Source organism: Artemia franciscana, chromosome 9 (assembly GCF_032884065.1).
Source record: "Artemia franciscana chromosome 9, ASM3288406v1, whole genome shotgun sequence".
In the NCBI taxonomy this organism is placed as follows: domain Eukaryota; kingdom Metazoa; phylum Arthropoda; class Branchiopoda; order Anostraca; family Artemiidae; genus Artemia; species Artemia franciscana.
Genome location: NC_088871.1, coordinates 16,812,221 through 16,834,613, shown reverse-complemented (window position 1 = coordinate 16,834,613; position 22,393 = coordinate 16,812,221). Strand labels below are relative to the sequence as shown.

The 22,393-nt window shown below is 34.8% G+C and overlaps 1 protein-coding gene across 11 annotated transcripts in view; it reads left to right on the top strand.

Annotated features, from left to right (window-relative positions):
- Positions 1-21,712, top strand: part of LOC136031071 (nuclear protein MDM1-like) — a 195,303-nt gene extending 173,591 nt beyond the window's left edge. For all 11 annotated transcript variants that reach the window (XM_065710319.1, XM_065710318.1, XM_065710322.1 and 8 more), the window contains 3 exons: positions 1,317-1,499; positions 4,485-4,577; positions 13,701-21,712. In XM_065710319.1, coding sequence (XP_065566391.1) covers positions 1,317-1,499; positions 4,485-4,577; positions 13,701-14,332 — 908 coding nt within the window. In that variant the 3' untranslated portion in view covers positions 14,333-21,712. The remainder of the gene's footprint in view (positions 1-1,316; positions 1,500-4,484; positions 4,578-13,700) is intronic.
- The last annotated feature ends 681 nt before the right edge of the window (positions 21,713-22,393 follow it).

Sequence of the window (22,393 nt, the reverse complement as noted above, 5' to 3'; positions counted from 1 at the left end):
CAATATTAACTGACATTTCAGGGTGGATTGGGTAGCTGAAAGAAGGAGCAGTCTTAAGGAGAATAATTATTAGAATTGCTGTCTTTAAAGAGGTGGCTATCATATCATTGGTAAAAGTGTTGTCTCATGCGTGTTTCAAGTTCATCCATAAGGCTTCTTTCCAGTTTTTTAAACATGTTCTAGACATATTTTTTCTCTGCCTTTTTGTTTTGTTGCTACAATAAACTTCAATATTCAGAAACATCTCTTAAGCTATAAAGAGACGCTAAGTGCCGATTCCTTCTTGAGATTTTATAACGTACAGGTTCAAATGATAAGCAGTCGTTTTCACAGAAAAGGTAACATATTTTTTGAAACTATTTTAAGTGTCTATAACATGAACACTAAACAAGGACAAATTTGCTTGACCAACATATTCCAACATACTGAGAAGATAGATCAAACTAAAAAGTCTAATTTCAAATTGACCATTGACCTAAAAAGAAATTCTATTTTGAAAGGTAGCGGAAAATTCACCAGCTTTGAATAAATACAGACATTTTTAACTTGAAAAGCACTACACCTATCCAGCCGTTTTGATTTATTTTAGCACAAATATTTTTAATATAGGTTTACCATCCTCAAATGATCATGTCTCATTTACTTACACCAATTATGCCTACATTTTTGTCTAATTTTAGACAGTTTCAAAGAAGAAAGCAGCATAAGTAAACTAACTGACTCTGACAAAGCCAAGAAATTAGCAGATTAATTTTCTACTATTAGATCTCTTCTTTTCAGAAATCCCTTTAAAATTAAACTTTCAGCTTAAAATAATTCTAGATCGCGATTTAATATGATTCTACATCAGTGCTGCCAACTAGGAGAGGAGGCAACTTTTCCTCCCCCTCCCCCCTCTATATCAATAAAAAAACTTTTTTGGTATCTTCATCGAAAAATATCCTTTTCTGGTATTTTCATTGAGACAGATGGAGAATTGTCTCCAGTTGAATATATATCATATATATATATATATATATATATATATATATATATATATATATATATATATATATATATATATATATATATATATATATATATATATATATATATATATATATATATATATATATATATATATTAGAAGTTCTAATAATTTTAGGAATCTTTAGCGTCAACTTCAGTATCAACACGAAAAAAAGCTGATTAACACTCCAGAAAGTTGATAAAACCCCTGAAAGTTGATGAAGAACATCTTTAAAACAAATTTCGATTCGACGACGATATGATATTTTAGAATAAAGTGATTTAATAATAAATCAAACTATTTTCAGATACTTCCTATGACCCAGCACTAAAAGATGAAATCCTTCTTCACCCTCTTCAAAAGGCCCCAGCAGAACCAACCAGAGTGAAATCGCCTGAAACTCTTTTAGTTCGTTCTCCAGATCCAGTTAACTGGACTGTGCCGATTGAACCAACTAAGCCGCTCAATCCAGTCCAAGGTGTTAAGCAAAGTAAGTAGGTTCATATCGTTATTCATTTGGAGTTGCTTAGGTTAAGGAATAACTTTCCACACAAGTTTTCTTCAATATTTTAAAGATAATCATCTGAGCTAGATCGATGAAACTTCCAGTGTTTTTCATAATTTGATGTTTGAGCTGATCACTGAATGGTTCGTTCAACCGGCTCAACAATTATTTAATTTCCCATTATCGGCAAAACGGTAAGTAGATGTTAGTCACTTGGATTAACACTGAATAAAGGAGCGAATCAATCATCTTTACTTCAATCACTTTTATTAATGACAGCTTCCGTCAATTTAGGCACACAAAACACATTGAAATGGCTTGACGACAGAGACATTTTATTTTGGCAATCGTATCCGCATAAAATATAAAATTAATATGGCCAAATATGAAGGTTTGCTAGGCCAACCCGTCAAAAAGTATGCAAACTGAAACTGGACGAGGTTGAACCTCTGTCACAAGTTTTGCATAGATATTGTATCAGAAATTTTCAATTTGGTCGAGTTCACACCTGAATGGCATTAAGTGCTTCTTAGTAAAAAGATTATGAAGTAAATATTGGTGATCAGCCCATCAACATAATTCCTAGTTTATAATAAATCTCTGATCTTATGTTTCCAAATCATATCAACCCCATTTATGACTTAGATCGGTTGTTGACATCTCTGTCCCTCTTCGTTGCTCTGTGGCTGTCTAATAACCTCAGAGTCATTCGTGATAAAGCTTCGTGTGTACAAACGGGAGTTGTGTGTCTGATCTAGCGAGATAGTCTCTGGTATATCTTGGCTCACTATGGAAATTTTCTTTGATAACATCGATATTATAAGGAACGAGAAGGCGAGAAGCACGGTGCAGACTAGTGAAGGACTTACTGAAGAGTTTTCTTCCTCTACAGGTATTCTCCTACGATGTCTTCTCTTACACACTCTTCTATGCCCATTCCTAAATAGTGTGGTTGCACTTGTCCCTAAAAACACGGGAGTGATCATAAGGTAAAAATAGAGAATCTCCAAACCAGTGCAAACATTATCGGCGATGCAACTAGTTCCTTTGGAATCAAGATAAAACCCATCAAGACCAAGGCAATGAGAATATCAAGACACGCAGAGACTCCCCCCCCCCCCTGTCACCATTGTCGCTGTTCAGGGCAATAAAATTGAACGGAGCGACCAGATATCAAACGACGCCTCGCTCTTGCTTCCGTATGCTTCAAACCACTGCACTCTCTTTGGAAAAATAAATACATGCTCTTAAAAATGAGTATATGACTTTTGGGGCCTTAGTGGTTCCAATTGCAACGTATGAAGTAGACTCTAAACTCAACTCTAAAGGCCGATTACAAGCACCAACTTGCGGCATTCGAAACTAAATCGCTTCAAAAGCTCACTGGCATCACTTATCATGACCGAATACCCAAACAAAGTCTACTGTCTTCCTTGATTTACCCTTAAACTATCATGCCCAACCGCCCAAAATAGTCTTTGAAGGAAGAATCAATCCCTCTCGCCCAAGTTGACGACCTTCCAAGCGCTGGCGGGAAAACTTTTCTGGTCAGCTCTTCCCAGGACAACGACAAACAGGGAGGCATACCGAAAACACTGTTATGATGTAACTAGAGAAGCCTCAAATCGGGCAAAACGAGCCGGACTGAAGTTAAGTTAAGCTCGTGCTTGAGCAGGGGATCAGAAAACTTCTTTTAGGAGAGGTGGTCACAACAACGTGGACACCTTCTTTTGGAATTTATCGATGGGGGGAAAACACTAATAAACAAAGAGCAAATCCCCCCCCCATTCCCCTAGATTCAGGCATGAAGGTGGGACATGAAGCCCGAGGTTGGACCTACCTTGCAAATATATTCTGGTTTGGCCACGTGTATAGAAGACCACGCAAAATGCTAGCAAAAAAGGCACTACGCTGAAAACCAATTTCAGGATGAAAAAAGCATTGGGTCAGACAAATCAAGACAAGGATGAGCACTGACTAGACGGGCGGGAAGCCAATCGAAAGGCTTCCATCATAATGGCTACTGTTGAGATCTTGACTTTCAGGATATTGTCACCCCACCGGCCAACAACCAAGAAATGCGAAATTCAGTGTCCAAAAGTGAAAAAAAAGGGTCCAAAAGTGATAACCAAACGTGAAAATGCAGTGTCCTTGAATCGGGAAGAGCTGCAGCCCAGATTGTGTTCTAATTCAAGTGCAAGTAAGTAGGTACAAGCCAGCTTTGAGACAATTACAGAGGGATTAAAATTAATTTAATGAGCATCAGATGGCGAAAGTTATCCGTACTTTTGGAATTTATCGATGGGGAGAAAACACTAATAAACAAAGAGCAAATCCCCCCCCCATTCCCCTAGATTCAGGCATGAATGTGGGACATGAAGCCCGAGATTGGACCTACCTTGCAAATATATTCTGGTTTGGCCACGTGTATAGAAGACCACGCAAAATGCTAGCAAAAAAGGCACTACGCTGAAAACCAATTTCAGGATGAAAAAAGCATTGGGTCAGACAAATCAAGACAAGAATGAGCACTGACTAGACGGGCGGGGAGCCAATCGAAAGGTTTCCATCATATTGGCTTCTGTTGAGATCTTGACTTTCAGGATATTGTTACCCCACCGGCCAACAACCAAGAAAAGTGAAATTCAGTGTCCAAAAGTGAAAATGCAGTGTCCTTGAACCAGGAAGAGCTGCAGCCCAGATTGTGTTCTAATTCAAGTGCAAGTTAGTAGGTACAAGCCAGCTTTGAGACAATTGCAGAGGGATTAAAATTAATTTAATGAGCATCAGAGGGCGAAAGTTATCCGTACGTTGAAAAATCTTATCTTGAATGCTTACTCGTAGTGTCGTAAATTTTTTCCATTCTCCTGAACAATTTTAATAAGATATAAATGCTAGATTTTCGCTGTCCACTGACGACACGAACTTACCATTAGGTAATACTTTTTTTCATAGAAATTTTCTTTCTAGATTCTGAAGGGCCTCGCTGCCTTGGCGAGTTGCGCGTAACAATGAATGTCCGTCCTCTTAGCAAGCCTGCCAATTCTTCAGCCCCATCTGCAGGTATGACTTCACAAGACTCCCTTGGCTATTACTCAGAAAATGATCAGATCACTGAGTGAGACTTACTGTGATTTAGAGCCTTTTCGTGATATAAATTAACTCCTTTTTTGTTAAGTGTAGCTGATAATGTAGCAGGAATCCACAAAGGATAGGAATATGGCCATGTTTGTGTTTAGGTGTGAACAAATAGTCCAGATTTATTTTATAATTAGTAATAAGATATAGGTAAATAACGTATAACCATCGTCGCATAGGTTTTATTATAAAATAAGTCTAATACTAAATATTAGTGTTACTTCCGTCATATTTACGGATTCCTGCATATGAATTAGTTATGGCCTTGATTTAAAAACCCCCCTCCCCACACCTGTAAGCACACTACTGTGTTTTCACCATCATTTATACCCAAAATTACAGTCAAACGTGTGTTATGAGGGAAGGAGAACGTTTATTTTTAGAAACTTATTTAAGTCAAAATTTGTTTTAATAACACGCGGGAAATTTTTCTTACAGTTTGTGTGAGCACATTCCAGTTCTTAACACAAAAGAATGAAATAAACCCCTCCACTCTAGGTGTGAAGTGTAATTTTTAATGCTCTACTATAAAAATTTCGGTGCTTCCATACGTGTGAAAAAAAGTTCATTCCGATTCTCTATTGTGTTCTAGATTTAGTCCAGACCATTAAAAAACACGATGTAGAAGCATAAAAGAGCAACTATTTGGAAAGTTGTAGAGATAATTATACAGACTTTTGATAATCGATCAACCCTGTCTTGTATGTCTTGCTTTCGAAGATTTTTTTTTCAAGTACAATAACTAGAAACAGGGTTCAGATACAAACATTAAAAAATCTTCTTGGCTCCAAGCGTTAGTTTTGAAAAGTTCATTTACGCATCACAACAACTTTTTGAGCTACCGCAAAGCTGCTATTCTGAACTTTAACCCGACACTACCATTAGGCGTCCAACTTTTTTTCTAACCAAAAATCCTAGTCTCTATCGCATGTGACAAAGGAAAGTTTCTACGAATACCATAAACTTAAATATCACTTTAATTCAGGGAAGGGGTTAGAAAGAATAAAAGAAATAACAGTAAAATCTTATTACAAGAAAAGACGGAAGGTCATACATTACGTATCCTTTTCACTGAAATATCCCTTCGATGCAAAACAAAATAATCGAAAAACGAAAATATTAGAGGGATATGAAATATAACTTTTTTCCAAAAAAAAGAAGAAAAAATAGGAAACGAACCTTCAACAAAAATAACAAAACAGATAATATTGACCCTGTAGTTTCTCCAGAGCCTTAAAAAAGGAAGGGGGTAAGCGTCCCCGGGCGTTGTGTCTGGAAGGTACCAGCACCGAGATTTTTTTAAGGCTGTCGTGATATACATTTGCTGGTTCACTTAAAACTTTGTGTTTAGGGAAGTTAGTTGAATATCAGGTGTCACCAATCCCAGGACTGATGCTATTTTTGTCTGTATTTCTTCCCGTGAATGTTGCTACTATGTGCTTATAGCTTCCATTTAAGCATACCTTGTTTTGCATGATTCTGCCATGTGTTTTATCAAAAATCCTACTAGGTTATTCCAACTTGCGCTTACTTAAAACTTTCCTACTGCCAATTAATTCCCCTTTGCTTACTTCATTTGCCGTAGTTTAGCCACAAATTATTTCTTAGGTCACATTGTCTTTCTATTCACAGAATTTAGAAATAAAAATCTAGAGTCAAAGCAGATATAGACTTAATCAAAAGGGTGAAAAAAAACGAAAAAAGCATCATTTTTCAGCTAGTCAAGAAAACCAAAAATCGATTATTGCAGCAACTCAAAGCCAACCATTAGTGAAAAAGAGAGAAAGGAAGTCTTTTTCAAGGGGGAAAATGCAAGAGCATCTTGATAAGAAAAAAAGAGAAAAGCAACTTACCCTAAGGTCCATCAAACATTAAATAAAGGCGAAAGAAACAACAATTTAAGGGAAAAAATAACATTAAGATAGAAATAACTGTTAAGCTTGAAGTATGAAACGTATTTAAAGATAAATTATCTGCTTTGTATTCTTGTCCAAAAGATATTTTTCTCGTAGGATCGAGAAAATGGTGGTTGAAATCTTTTCCGAAATATTTCATCATTTTTTTTCTTGGCTAGATAAAAAAAAGGTTTGTTTTTTATTTGGTTATCTGTAGGCGTATCAAGCTAGTGTTCCTTGTTCTATAGTTCCTTGTTTTATAGCCGTATAGTTCCTTTGTTAATTCTTGTTTCCTTTTATAATTGAAATTTGATAGCCCAGTAACAAAATACTACTTCCAAAGTTTCTTAAAGCAGCATAGAAAATCATAAAGTCTACTTCCAAAATGGAGGAAATTAGGGAGGTTTTTTTCTATGAGGCATGAAAAAATGAAGAGATCGATTATCAACTTGGTCGTTGTTAATTGTTCAATTATTAATTCCACGCATGTGACCAAGTTATTTAGAAATCTAGAAAAGTGAATAATGGTGTATTTTTTATGGATTTTTTTTTCAATGACACCCTATTTAGTTGTTCTGTAAGATCTCAGTTTAAATCCCTAGTTCGGTTGTGGCTATCTAGAACTGGTGAATTAAGAACGATGATATAACTGATGGGTATACACCCATCTCTCATAGGATAATAAAACTGTAAAGTTTAGTTTGATGATGGTAAAATTTTACTGTAAGAAAAACACAACTAATAATCATAATTCAATTTAGGTCTTCACAATCTTCTAACATCCATCATTTATGCTTTTTGCTTGCCTAGTCATGTAACTTCTGTCGTGTTGGAAGTGAGCCGTGCCCACAAGGTCTTTCTTATTGAAAAATCATAAAATCATAAATCATAAAATGTATGAACAGTGGTCTTTCCAAGATATTTACTGTAATAAGAAGATTTTAATAGAGAAACAGGATACGCAAAGAATTGGGAATTTATTTTGAGGGAAGGGCGTGAACTTAAAAAGAAAAAAATGCAAAAACAAACTAGTTATTATGTGGATGGGATTGCAAATTGTGAAGAAAATTTTTAGACTTCAAGAAATTATTGGCCAAAAGCATCTTCTCAACACACTCTCACATTCGTACTTGATAAGGGTGAGACAAGAATAGATTTGCTTCTCGGAATTTCTTTTGATGTCCAAAGAGAATTTTAAAAAAATTCTAAATTTAAAAACCAATACATGCAAGGATTGAAAATTATAGTTAAAAAGACCTTGCTATAAGTAAGCCATTGTGTTTAAGAAATAATACCTTCGGGATACATACGCAGCTTAGAAAATGACGATGTCCATCAACCTATTCTAAATCTAATTGTGATGCTATTTATTAACTTTAATATATGATTTGATAATTTCCAGGTGAGAAACTCGTGTGCATTTAAAGATATTTTGCGAGTTTATCCTTATATTGGAAATTATTTAAAAGATGATAATTTTGGTTTATGAGCTATTCCATTTTCTCCTTTTTTTCTTACAAATGTGATGCTAAACAGTGTAATTACTGATACTTAAATGCTTTACTTAATAATTTTAACAGTTTGAAGCTTGGCTCTCTTAGGTTTGACATTTACTTACCTTTGTTCGCTATTCTGTTGTTTTGTTGCTTTTTGTGATTTTCTTTGTAGTTTGTTTTATATGTTGCTTGTTTTACAAATAAAACTTCTGCTTTTCAATTCCTGTATGCATACTTTGTTCCTACTATGCAATTTTTCTTAGGAAATACGGTTATTCGTCGTTATTCGTAACTAAAACATGTGGTTCGTTGACAAACCGCTACATGCTAAGACATTACCTTAGTATTGCTAGTGGTGCAGCGATAGAATTGGAAAAACCCATCTCGCCTCCCTAGAGAAATTGACAAGTTTCTTTTCCTATACATTTGTCTGTTTCTGTTTTTTTTTCTCTCTCTCTCTCTTTTAAATATCAAAAATGTCACGCAACTCCTTTTTTACAGATGTTTGATACTTAACCATATTTAGTAAGTTTGTCTTTAATTTTGACGAACAGTTAATGCTTAAAATGATCCTCGAGTTTCAAACTCATTGTCGAAGGTAAGAATATATTTTCTGAGGCTCGGAATTTCATCGTGCTCTACTCTCGTCTCGATATTTCAGTTTTTCCTAAAAAAGGGCGCTCTTTTTCCGATAGGATCTATGGCTTAGAAAAAAAAAACTATCTAAACACTGTTTTAATGGTGACGACTCCTCTTTGAAAAATGTTTACCGCGTTTTGAACCATGGGAGAGCCTAGTCCTACTGAACCTCTCGTTAATGTGTTTTCTTGAATGACCAGATGTTTTCACACCGAAGACACTAAGAAATTTGCAAATTCATCTTACGTTTTACTTTTATCCCCATCTCCTTCATCCCTTTTCCCTCAACCCGGAAATACAACAGACTTCACACAACAACATCGTACTGGACTGTAATCTTACCCTCGAGACCATGCTCTGTACTAACATATTCTCAGCTGAATTCCACCGTACATAATCATTTGAAATACAAATTAATGGAGATTATAGATTTATCACACCAATAATATCATACAGAGATGTTTCTGAAATAGCTTAACCTTTGTATGTTGTTCTAAGCTCCTATTGAAATAGTTTGAAAAAAATAAGGTTTTCTAGTAAACAAAGTCTAACCCCTACGCTCATATTCATCGAGTCAGCAAATCCAACCCAAACTCCTTCATATTAAAGAAAACAACCATTATTTTCCTTTATATAAACGAGATGTAATCTTGTTACATTTCAAACAAAAGCAGCATTAAAATTCCAGACGAAAAAACGCAAATGCTGTCTTTTAAAACTCTTTCTTGCACCAGGATTTGGCGTCCTATAAGGAAAAGACTAACTGCAGTAAAACACATGAAGCATTGTTTTAAAAGGATCTTGAATGCTCAAAACTAATCCAAACTAAGAATACAGAATAATGAGTAGCTTCATTTTAACACGTGGTCACTAAGCTGGTTCAAGTTGGCTCGTGAACTATTCGGTGCTATACTTTATACGGTCAGGTCAAAGTCGAGGCGCTCTATATGCCTATATTTGAGTAATTATTAGGGTAACTTCCAATGGGGGCAAGGGGCCATAGATTTCCCTCAGTTTATGAAATGCAAGACGACTAAATCTTTAAGGATAAATTTTGTCACGCGGCCAAATAGAGGCAGAAAATAGAAACGTTGAGCAGAGTGAGGTCAATGAAGGGTGTTGTTCAGCGTATCCACCCCATACGGTACGATCAGTTACAAGCGATAGAATTTTTTATTCATGCCGTTCCTAATCCATGAAACTAATTCTATGAAGGTTATTCCTCAAAATTTCTACATCCAAAATAATACGACTGAAAGGCAATAAGCCTGACTCTAGGCAATCAAGCGTGACTCTAAGTAATCAAGCCAAGCCTAGAATTTGAGGATAAATAGTAGGTTTCCAATAGCTTTGGTGACAGTCTTCTTGATAACTAATTTTTGGTGATTTGCAAAGAATTTTATATTATTAGCTAAGAACAAAACTGGACAGCAAACTTTTTTTTTTTGTACCAGATAATGACTGATGACCTAGTAATGAATAATGGTGGAACCGTCTACTTACACATTGTCTTTTAGAATTTCTCTCTGAGTTTTTACATAATCTTGTAAAGGTTTACTCAAATCTGTACATCATTCAGTGTATAGGTTTTCTTTGAAAATAAGAATGGGGAACTTTTAAGGCTCTGGATATTTTCTCATTGAAACAGAAAATGGAAGAATATTCAGTTCCCAGATACCTGGTTGGAATTCTGAAAAAAGTTTCATTCTATGCCACTACAGGATTACTTTTTTCTTGGTTTAAGATGCAATATGTACCGAAATCTCTCGTACATTTTAGTTATCAAACAGTTCGTGGTAACGAACTGTAGTAAGGAGCGACCCGGCTCAATAGTAACCAAAACTCTAAAAAATTGAATTTTGATATCAATAGCTACATCAAAAGAATCGCATTTTAATGCTGATTTTAAATATATAAGTTTTAACAAGTTTAGTGTTACCCATCAAAAGTTACGAGCCTGAGAAAATTTGCCTTATTTAGGAAAATAGGGGGAAACACCCCCTAAAAGTCGTAGGATCTTAACGAAAATGACACCATCAGATTCAGCGTATCAGAGAACCCTACTGTAGAAGTTTCAAGCTCTTATCTACAAAAATGTGGAATTTTCTATTTTTTGCCAAAAGACAAATCACGGGTGCGTGTTTATTTGTTTGTTTTTTTTTTGTTTTTTTTTTTTTTTTCTTTTCCCCAGGGGTCATCGTATCGACCAAGTGGTCCTAGAATGTTGCAAGAGGGCTCATTCTAACGGAAATGAAAAGTTCTAGTGCCCTTTTTAAGTGACCAAAAAAATTGGAGGGCATCTAGGCCCCCTCCCACGCTAATTTTTTTCCCAAAGTCAACGGATCAAAATTTTGAGATTGCCATTTTGTTCAGCATAGTCGAAAACCATAAAAACTATGTCTTTGGGGATGACTTACTCCCCCACAATCCCTGGGGGAGGGGCTGCAAGTTACAAACTTTGACCAGTGTTTACATATAGTAATGGTTATTGGGAAGTGTACAGACGTTTTCAGGGGGATTTTATTTTGCTTGGGGGTGGGGCTGAGGAGAGGGGGCTATGTTGGAGGATCTTTCCTTGGAGGAATCTGTCATGGGGAAAGAAAAATTCAATGAAAAGGGCGCAGGATTCTCAAGCATTACTATAAGAAAACAATGAAAAATAAACATGAAAACGTTTTTTCAAATGAAAGGAAGAAGTAGCATTGAAACTTAAAACGAACAGAGATTATTCCGCATATGAGGGGTTCTAAAAATACTTTAGCATAAAGAGTGAGGTATTTAGGAGGAGATAAATACCTTGCTCTTTATGCTAAAGTATTTTTTAGTAATTTAAACTATTTATTCTACGGCCTTTCTGATTCAGGGGTCATTCTTAAAGAATTGGGACAAAACTTACGATTTAGTGTAAAGAGCGAGGTATTAACGAGGGTACAAACCCCCTCGTATACATATTAAAAATATAAGGTTATGAAAGTTTGTTACGTAAGTTAATTGTTAAGTTACGTATATTTTTTACTAATAAAAACGTTCGTTAAATATTAAAAGTTCTAGTTGCCTTTTTAAGTAACCGAAAAATTGGAGGGCAACTAGGCCTCCTTCTCCACCCCTTATTTCTCAAAATCGTCTGATCAAAACTAAGAGAAAGCCATTTAGCAAAGAAAAAAGAATTATTATACAAATTTCATTTTAATAATTTATGTGCGGAGAGCCAAAACCAAACATGCATTAATTCAAAAACGTTCAGAAATTAAATAAAAAAAAATATTTTTTTTAGCTGAAAGTAAGGAGCGACATTAAAACTTAAAACGAACAGAAATTACTCCGTATATGAAATGAGTTGTCCCCTCCGCAATCCCTCGCTCTTTACGCTAAAGTTTGACTCTTTGCCACAATTCTACTTTTTAAAAAAAATTAAAAGCTTTAGCGTAAAGAGCGAGGGATTGCGGAGGGGACAACTCATTTCATATACGGAGTAATTTCTGTTCGTTTTAAGTTTTAATGTCGCTCCTTACTTTCAGCTAAAAAAATTATTTTTTTTTATTTAATTTCAAGTATAAATTGAATAAGACCCCATTTCACACTCGGTATATTTAAATAGTCAAATTTAATTTAATGCCCAAAGGTTTGCTAGAAAAATGCATTATTACGCTATGGCATTTGAAATTAGGGGGATTACTAATAAGTAAATTAGAATGTACGTTCTGGAGGCGATTGAACCTTTTTAAAGACGCAAACATCCACACTTCAAAAAAAAAGGAAACTTGAAAGATTTATTGCGCCAAAAAACTGAAGGAGATTTTAACAAAAAATGGTTTGTTTTTGGAATTGTTTTTTTGGAAATGATAACATTTAAATACTTATTAATTAATTACTTTATGTTGGGCCAGGGACCTGACACACAGAATGAAGCGTAAACTATAATCGGATATCATTTCTCATTGTTGGTGCGCTGTGTTTTGTCGTGTAGTCGCGAAAGAATTCAGTGTCCCTTTCAACCTTGACATATAAACAAAAAAAAATGTGCTGTTAATTTAGAGGTCGGAGCAATAAATGGAAATCATATAGCTTTTGCAGTGAAATAATACTGGGGGTGACATTGGGACAAAAGTTTTTTGAAGAAAGATAGTTTTTTAAGCGACTCATTAAACAATGCCATGTTAACAAAGCCGTCGCTATTTAACGGCGGGGATACAAAACCTTCTTCGCATATAACCCCGTGCTAATGCTTTGCACTAAAGAAGTCTTCGAGTGCCCTTACTTTTGATGGATCTCTAAGCTTTAGCCTAGTCAGCCATATAGAAAATACAGCAATGAATAGAGAAATATTACAGGAAAAAAAATATTAGCACATTCTCCTATGAACTTGAGCAGCAATACAAGGAGACAAAAATGATATATCCCAAAACTATTCATCTTATTTTTTAGACCAAATTTTAAAATTTATAGTCCAAATTTTTAAACCAAAGCTACACCTAAAAGAGAGAGGGGGAAATAGAGGCTACAAGAGGCAAATAAAATCATGTGAGAAAAATTTAACGTTAACATCAAAGAGTATGAGTAACTTACAAGATTGACAACTGGCACTAATGTGAAGAGAAAAAAATCACAAACACCATGTAGCATTCGACGTTTCTTGGCATTTTTTAGTGCAAAAATAAAGTAAAAATTAGTCTAGTAATAATTGTCTAGTCTCATTTTCCGAAAAAAAAACAACAAAACAGAATTACGATGCTTGAAAAAAACAGCCAAGAAGCGGGAAGCACTAGATGACGCCGGAACTTTTTTTTGTCAATGTCACCAGTTTCTACTCTCGTAAATTACCAAAACTCTTCGGTTAATTGGACAAAAAAAAGCACGATGAAGGCAAAAGTTTCAAATATATGTTTTGTCCGTGTGTCTGCAAACGTGAAAGTAGCATTATGAAAAGCAAAAGAATTATAAAAAAATTAATAATAGCATCAATTTAACAATAAAACAGTTGAAATGGTGATCGTGCTTAGAAAATTATTTAATTCCAGGTGTTCGTTTTAAGAAGCCTCTCGAAGAAATGATCCCTCCAGCTGGACCTCCAGTAAAACACCCCATAGAGATACACTCAAAACCTAGCTCAGTAGTTTCTCCGATGAAAATTAAAGACGTAAACGCTAACGCTGAAGCCTCTATAAATGGCCATAAATTTAACAGCCCCACAGAAGTTTCAAGATTTGAACCTAGCCCCCTCAAAAGTCCAGAAGCTAAAAAGTTTTCGGAGAAGCATGATATACCAGTCGGAAAGGTTGAACCGATCCGTGTTCAACCTATTTCAAGGCCTTTGCCAGGTTCAACTCTTCGCTGCCTAGAAGATCCTAGTTTCCTGTTTGACACACCCAAACCTGTAATTCCCCCCGCAACTGAAAAAAGCGGTGGGACAAAAGTGATAGAGCCAACACAGCAGTACCGAGTATTGGAAGCAGAAGGCGTCCCATCAGATGTGTTATATCAGCCAACAGCATTCAACCCTTATAAAGTTTTAGAGGCCCCAGGCTCTCCGAAAGATGGTATTGCTGCTCCCCTAGTTTCCCCATCTTCTGGCAAATCTCTTGCATCAGACGTCCTTGAAAAAGCAAGGAGTCGATTTGATCGTTTCTGGGGTAAAAAAGATGGAGTTTAATTAATTAATCGCTTTCTTTTTGTTGGTGCTGTAATGTCAAAACGACGTTTAAAGAAAAATAATGATGAAAGTATGGCGCATATTCTAGGTTACTTCCGTTGTAAATCCCTTCCTTATGGACCTCAAAAGGTTCCTTTCTCTAAGGTAATTAAGGAGTTTTCTCTGAAAAATGATTAAGTAAACAGATATCTTCAAAAACTATATTTGGATTATGGGAAATCTAACTGATGGGTTTGTTAACTTTGTTCATAACTATTCTATTATTAGTATATATTATATAGATCCCTAGTATAAAATTCAAAGTTGTTTCTTTGCTGTAATTTTTTTTTAGATGTGAAAAAATTACGGTGATGCAAAATAGGGCAAAAACAACCCAAGTTTGCATTTTGGGCTGTGAGGTCAGAATGTTTTGTTCTTACAAACCATTTTTTCATTCTTTCTTGAAATGAACCCTTTTCTTTTATCTAAAATTAAAGGCCAAAGAGTGACGCGTCGAAGTGTACCATTTGTTAAAAATAGGCCAGACTGATTTTGTTATGGATGACACCTTCCCCTCAAAGGCTGGTTGGATTGTGCCTTTAACACTCTAAACATTGCGAACAGTCATCTTATCCCCACTCCCCATAACCCCAAAGACTAAGGCCATACACCTATGCTACTTTCCCTAAGTATATCTGGTTGCTGTTGCATACAAGAAACGCAACTCGTTAAAAAACCCACGTATATGGTAAATAACAGGAATCTATCGCAAAATTAAAAATGAATATATTCTTTTGAATATTTAGTCCTATATTTTAGTGTTTTATTATTTTTTTTTCATTGTTCAGAACTTGCGAAAAACAATTTTCGAAGGAGAGCTACTTTTTAGGCTCAAATCCCGCCATACTTTGCAAATTATTCTTCCTTAATGTCTAAAAGAAAAGTGCTATTTAATTAGAGAATTTTTGATGGGGCGAACGAGAAAGACTGTGATTTACTATTTATTCCAAAGCTTTTGTGTTATTCGCTGTTTAGTTGTCCAAGTTCCATAATACAGTAGTGTTCATATACGGTATCAAATATGGATACAGAAATAAGAAAAGCAACCTATATTATTTTCATAGTTACGCTATTCTGCCAAATTTTTAACAGAAATTAATGAAGCAACAAGGATATAAGCTCAATGCACAGAAAATGTACACTTGTCAGATTTAAATGTATAACTGAATGTTCAAAATGAAATTAGTCTAGATAATATGTTTTGGGTCATTTCAAAATTCAATGATCTAAACGGCTGCAAACATTTGAAGAGTTAAAGTACCGGTAACAATTTTATTGCTCAAGGTAAGCTTATATGAAATAGCTTGTTCATAGTTTTATATGGTTCTCCAATTTAGTTATGTTTACTAAAAAACTAAGTTTCATCAAACATACAAGTAGAGACCCTATCCCTCTTCTGTTAAGTAGAAATGATGTATATCCATTGAGTGACATTTTTATACGAATCTGAAAAAAATAAGCCAGCTTTACCTCTCACAGGGATACTATCTCTAATTAGCAATGGCTATCAGGTTTTTACTTCCGCCAACTTGATCAAATTCGTTGATTTTGAATTGATCAACTTAGTAGAAGCAATGAAAGACTTGAGAGCCATGGCTAATTAGAATAAAGCCAAGACAGATAGTCTCTGTGAGAGGTCAAGCTGGCTTAATTTTTCAGAGTTTTATACAAGGGATTAATTTCACTTCTTAATTTAATTCAACTTAAGGTGATGTGGTACTTTATTATTCGATTTCCAATCACTCTCTAGTCGGTAAATTGGTCAAAGGACAACGCTCCAATTTGAAAAGTCGACATTTACAAATGAGTAGGTTTTTCTGTACGAATACATTATACCTTGGCAGAAGAAAAAGGAGTACAAGAGACGGAACTTTGATTGAACTAGTAACTCTTTCAAACGAGGAAAATTTTATACGCAGGGGGAATATTCCGAGGGGTAACCGTCTAGGGAGGGAATTATTCTGGGGGGGAGGCATTAGGCAGAAACTGTAAATGTACAAACAACTAATAAAAACATTGAAAGTTGAGTTCAAAAGTGTTCTCTTTGGGTTGCGGGGCGGGCAATTATCTGTATGCTATAAATACATAAACACAAGTAACTTGGGAGATTTCCGTTGAAAATCTAATTCAAAACCGCGCCCTACCAGGGTCTTATCCTAACCTGAATAGATAATTCTTAGTGACAAGGACAGCTAAGAATTTTATATTTATGTACAATATAGAGTAATTGCATACGTAAGTATAAATTAATTCAGCTAGAAACTAACCTAGCAGGCCTAACCTGAATATGTGAGGGTTGTATTTATCGCTCAACTCGCCCAGGAGCGGCTCACCGATTGCCATACGACGTGGCCCTCTTCCATCCATAATTTAAGGTTATAAAGCTTCCATATAAAATCTATGGAGCTTCACAAATATTTTACTGTTGCCAGAAATTTTTGTCGCGGTTGATTTTTTCTCACATGAATATCTCCCCTGCCGAAGTAAACAACGAAAAATCCCAGGTCGAGGTCGCAAGAACTTGATGAAAATAATTATGGCTCCTATTTAGATAAATGCTGTTTTTATTATCGAGGAAAACACGTTTAATTCTATTAAGCCTTTATTTCTCTTCTTTTGGTTCGGCTAGGACACTCTTTCTAAGATTGAAATAGCCGCATACTATGAATATAACAACTAAAATAAAAAGACATATTTCGGTAATCTTAAAGTAAACCCTACCAGGGTCTTAACCCAAGCAAATAGAAAAAGTCCAATGATAAAGACCGCAAAACGTCGACACAATATACAGTAAAACACATATATAAGTATAAATTCACGAATTTTTAGTAATTTTTTTATACATGCAGTATATAAAAGCTAATGCCAGAATGCTTTTTCTTTGAAGCAATGCATGCGCTTTTAAATGGCTCACGCATTGCCATATTACGTGCTATCCATCCATTATTTCGGGTAATAATGCTTCCAAATAATTTTATCTTCAAAAATTTCGTCGGGAATTGAATATGAAACTGTGTTTTTCTTGGGTTTGCCTTGAATACTCGTTCTAAGAAACTGAATTAAAACAAATTAACTGAAAGTAAGGAGTAACATTAAAACTAAAAACGAACAGAAATTAAGCTTTTAGCGCATTCAGAAAAAAACTTCATATTCTAATTAAACAGCCCTTGTGTTTCAGTAGCCGTTCCTAAAAAATTGGGACAAAAGTCACACTTTAACGTAAAGAGCAAGGTATTGTGAAGAGGTGCAACCCCTTCTCAATACGGAACAATTTCTGTTCGATTTGAGTTTTAAAGTTTCTCATTACTTCCTATTTTTTTAATCTTCTTTGCCTAATTTCTGATTGTTTTTCAAATAAGGTCGGTAGATCTGGCTCAACTTCCATGAAAAATTATCTTATCCCTCACAGAAAACTCCTCCGTGTAAATCTACTCCCGCGTAAAATACACCCCTTCCTCCTCTGCAAAATTCCCTCCAGACAGTTCCATCCTCGGTGAAAATTCCGTAGAATTTCTTGCGGACGATTCAGCCAGAAAAATTCACCTTAGCACACTTACATTTGAAAAATTTAATAACTTTTGATTGTTTTCTCTATCATTCCGGAAATCCTCCCTTCCGTGAAAATAATTTCTCCCAGAAATGGAAAAGCGCTGAAAATACCCGGACAATTCTCCGTATTATGTCCACAAGCAAAATTCAGATGGCAAAAAGAAAGTAAGACAATTAAAAAGAATTTCGCGTAAAAATTCTTTCAAATTCCCCCAGTGTAAAATTCCCCTGAAAATTCATCCCCTGAAAATTTCTCTCTCCACAAAATTTTTCGCTATGGAAACCACCCAAAGCACAAAAAAAACCTCCGAAATATACCTGTATACCTCCAAATGAAAAAAAATACTGTACGTAAACAATGGGCAAATTTCGTAGCTTACAGTCCTCTCCCCACGGACAGTGGTGGGTCATTTTATCCCTAAGACATAGGATACTTATATATTATAGCTACCTCACTCAAGAAGTGAAGTTAGGTTAAATATACCAAAATATTATGAAAACATAATACGTTATTCACAAAAATATGGAAACTACAGAAGAAAGTTATGAAAAGCAATGGAATTTTACTGTCAACAAACTAATTGTTGACATACAAACCTACTTTTTTCCTACATGGCCTAGCTGTTCACTTACAAAAAGGGTCTTTATCAAAAGAGCATAAAGTTATATTGTGTCCATTGACGCCCTATTTTGTTTTGGAAAAACAAAACCTAATCCTGGAAGAGTCTATTTGCCTCTTCTTCAGTCCTTGGCAAATCCCAAATCTTCATTTTAACATCCACGGTCAGACACTAATCTCTATCACTACACATGCCAACTAAATAAATTCCATTCATGATCAGAAAACCGGTTTTACTCAGATCAGGAACTTGACTGAGGTTGCTATAATACATAAGTTATAAAAACAGTTATTGGATCTTTCAACTATGCTGAATAAAATGACTATCTCAAAATTTTGATCAGAAAACTTCGGGGAAAAAAGGGTCGTAGAAGGAAGATAATTGCCCTCCAATATTTTTGGTTTCTTAGAAAGGGCACTAGAACTTTTAATGTCCGTTCAAATGCACCCTTTCACTATCTTCTAGGGCCACTATTTCGATACAATCACTCAGAAAAAACAACAAACACACATCCGTGATCTTTCTTCTGGCAAAAGATAGAAAATCTATAGGGGGTTGAAACTTCTGTAATAGGGTTTTCTGATCTGCTAAATCGGATGGTTTTTCAAGGGGAATTTTAGGCGGTGTTTCCCCCTATTGGAAAAATCAGGCAAATTTCTCAGGCTCGTAGCTTCTGTTGGGACACTAAACTTCATGACTTTTATATATTTGGAATCAGCATAATGTGTTGATTCTTTTAATGTATCTTTTCATATTAAAATTCCATTTTCTAAAGTTTTGGTTAATATTGAGCCAAGTCGCTCCTTACTTACAGTTCCTTACCACGAAATGTTTGATTATATTTAATGAGCATAAGGTGGGGAGTAGCAGAAAACTAGAAAAACAGAAACAATTAATATAAATTGTCATTGAAAACCAAATTCGAATGCGTGTTTTCCTGCGGATTTCCTTAGGATAATTATTTTACGAAATTGAACTATGTTTGAAAAATATACAGGGTGGGGAATAAGTAGCCGAAAACTAGAAGTAAATAATCACTAAAATAAAAGGAAATTCAGGTAATTTTTTAGAAAATCGGACAAGGGTCTAACCTAAATAGGAAAACTTGAGTACCAAAAACAGCTAAGAAACGTATATCTATACGCAATATATAGTAATAACATAGAGGAGGTGGCATATCCATCTCATCCTTGATAATTACCACCCATATTCCTTCTTGAAAATTTCATATGTTCCTTAGAACGCAGATTGAAATTTTTTTAGTTATATTGTATGTACCAATACTTATAAATTGGTTGGTAGCTTCTCGCTTTTTCACTTCTCTGCTTGAGAATTCAAATATTGGATCGTGGGTAAATTTTGGCCACAAACTGATTATCCAGTCAAAATTTTCGTTAAAAAATAGTTTTGTTGAATAAGTTCTTTATAATAACTTTACTAAAGAAATTTGGGTTGACAGATGGGTATTATTGTCCACGTGGATGAAAATCGACATGACTTGGTCTTGGGTCTACGTGCCTGAAAACATCACGACATCTATAACAGTGTTATCTTATGTTCAAATACATTGTATGCGTTGGCTTAAGTATATTTAAAATTTTGCATAGTAAAAGAGATAATTACCATTAAAAATCAGCGAAAATAAAGCTCCTGGTAGTACTTGTTACCAACCATCCCCCAAGGCCCATAAAAGCCTACCTGGCCTTTTCCCCATTTGTAAAGCGACCAGATCAACAAAATTATAACTCCTTTGAACTGATTTTCAGTAATTTTCGAGCAGGTAGGTAAAATATTTTTAGGGACTGACTTCTCCTGAACCTAAATTAGAAAATTTTGTTCCAATTGATAGAAAAAACAAAATTCACAGTTCCCGATGATGTAAGTCTCATCAAAACTGAATATTTCCATATCAGGCCCAAATTGAAAGAAATTAAGCGTTTTTTCTAAGATATCTGGGAAATTTGATGTCGGCTTTCAGTTTTCTCTAGTTTATTTAAATCTATTATCTAAGTTCTAAAATTTACATCAAGGCCGTCAACATAATTCTAAATAGTTTGCCCAAACAAAGTAAAAACATTTATAATGAACGAAATAGGGCAAATCTTTAAGGTACCACATCGCCTTAACATTTTAACAAATCTTTAGGTAGGTAAAAAACTTCCATTGCATTCTATATCGATCACAATATTGCCAACTGGTAGTGGAGTAATGAGGGGACCATACCCCTTCCCCTAGATTGGAAAATACCTTGCACCAAGATATTTAATTAGTTTGAATTCAGTTAAATTCAGTAAATTATGTTTTATAGCTGCAATAAACAGGAGGGAACGTTGCCTTACCAAAATGAGGTATTACCCAATTGCCTTGAAAAGAGTAAAGGGAAAAACTGCAACATGTACACAATTGTTCCTTTTTTGTCTTTTTTTTACCAATCAAGTCCAATGCTAATCAAGGCAGATGCGACAAAATTGTAGCAACTCTATTTGTATTGTTTGTTAAAAGATTGATTTGCCAAATTCAAATAGGAGGGGAATATGGTCTCTACCAATACACCAAATCAAGGTTAAATGATTTTGATAATGAACGCATGCTGTCTAGTACAAAAAAACACACACACACACACATTGGTTAATATATTCAAATAGCGTTAGAAAACCGGCATATCTTACTTAATGAATCAGTATTATGAGCTCAGTATCTAAATTGCCTGATCATTCATTTTCTATCTTAAAGATTGTATGTTACATATTTATACTGTCACACATGAATCCTAACCCAAGATCAGGGAAGTTCAGTTAGCGAGATGACAGTAGTATCCTATCGCTCAAACGGGTTTCAAATAAAATAGGTTAACATAGATCAAAAGAGAAATCAAAAATAGGGCTAGTAAATAATATTTATTTTCTTGAACATTAGCATAAGGACCAAATGTATAATGGAACTAGTTTGGAAACCGTTAAAGCAAATCCTAGAAGGTTCCTACTAAGGACCTAAGTTCGTTTTGGTAATTTCTTTGTTTTTGAATACCACGTATATATGTCGCTTTTAGCACTGAAAGATACAATAGTGTACGAATAGCATTAGAATTTTAGTGCAGTTGTTTAGAAGTAACTGAATTCAGTCTTGTAGAATTGAATTGTATTTAAATACTGAATAAACTGACTTGAGAAGTTTTCTGCTTTCTTTTATATCAGACAGATTGTAGCTTTATAAAGGGTCCCATTCGCAACAAGATTTTACGGAGCTTACACATTGAAACCAACTGTAATTTAGAATTTTTTTACTGGAATTTTGAATATGCTAGCCAATCAGAACCTTTAGAGAAACTTCTGATTGGCCAATATTAACCAAGTCTAAACCAGCTGAGCTTGGATTTCGGTCAAAGTCAATTCTGAATGATGGTTAACCGTTTGTTGCAAACAGTTTTGGATTAAAATGAACTCAACAATTAGCATTGGCAGAACCTTGGAATAAAGTCTTGCGTAAATAGGCCTTAAAATTGGTACCAAGTTTTAGGATTAGGTCAGAGAAAGGAAAATGTACCAAGAAAAGAGATAATTGTCATTTTAAAGGGAAAATTACTGACACTTCAAACAATTTGGTTCAAATTTACCTTACGGTTCTATAAAACTTGCCTATAAGGTATAAAGTTCAGCATTTTTCAGGCCTCCAGTTGCTAGAATGTATAAAAACCTATTTCACTAACTTGTATTTTAGCCAAACTTTTCGAGACGAAGGCAATGTTATAGTTAAAACAAATATTCCATTGAAAATTAACAAACTTATGTATATATATATATATATATATATATATATATATATATATATATATATATATATATATATATATATA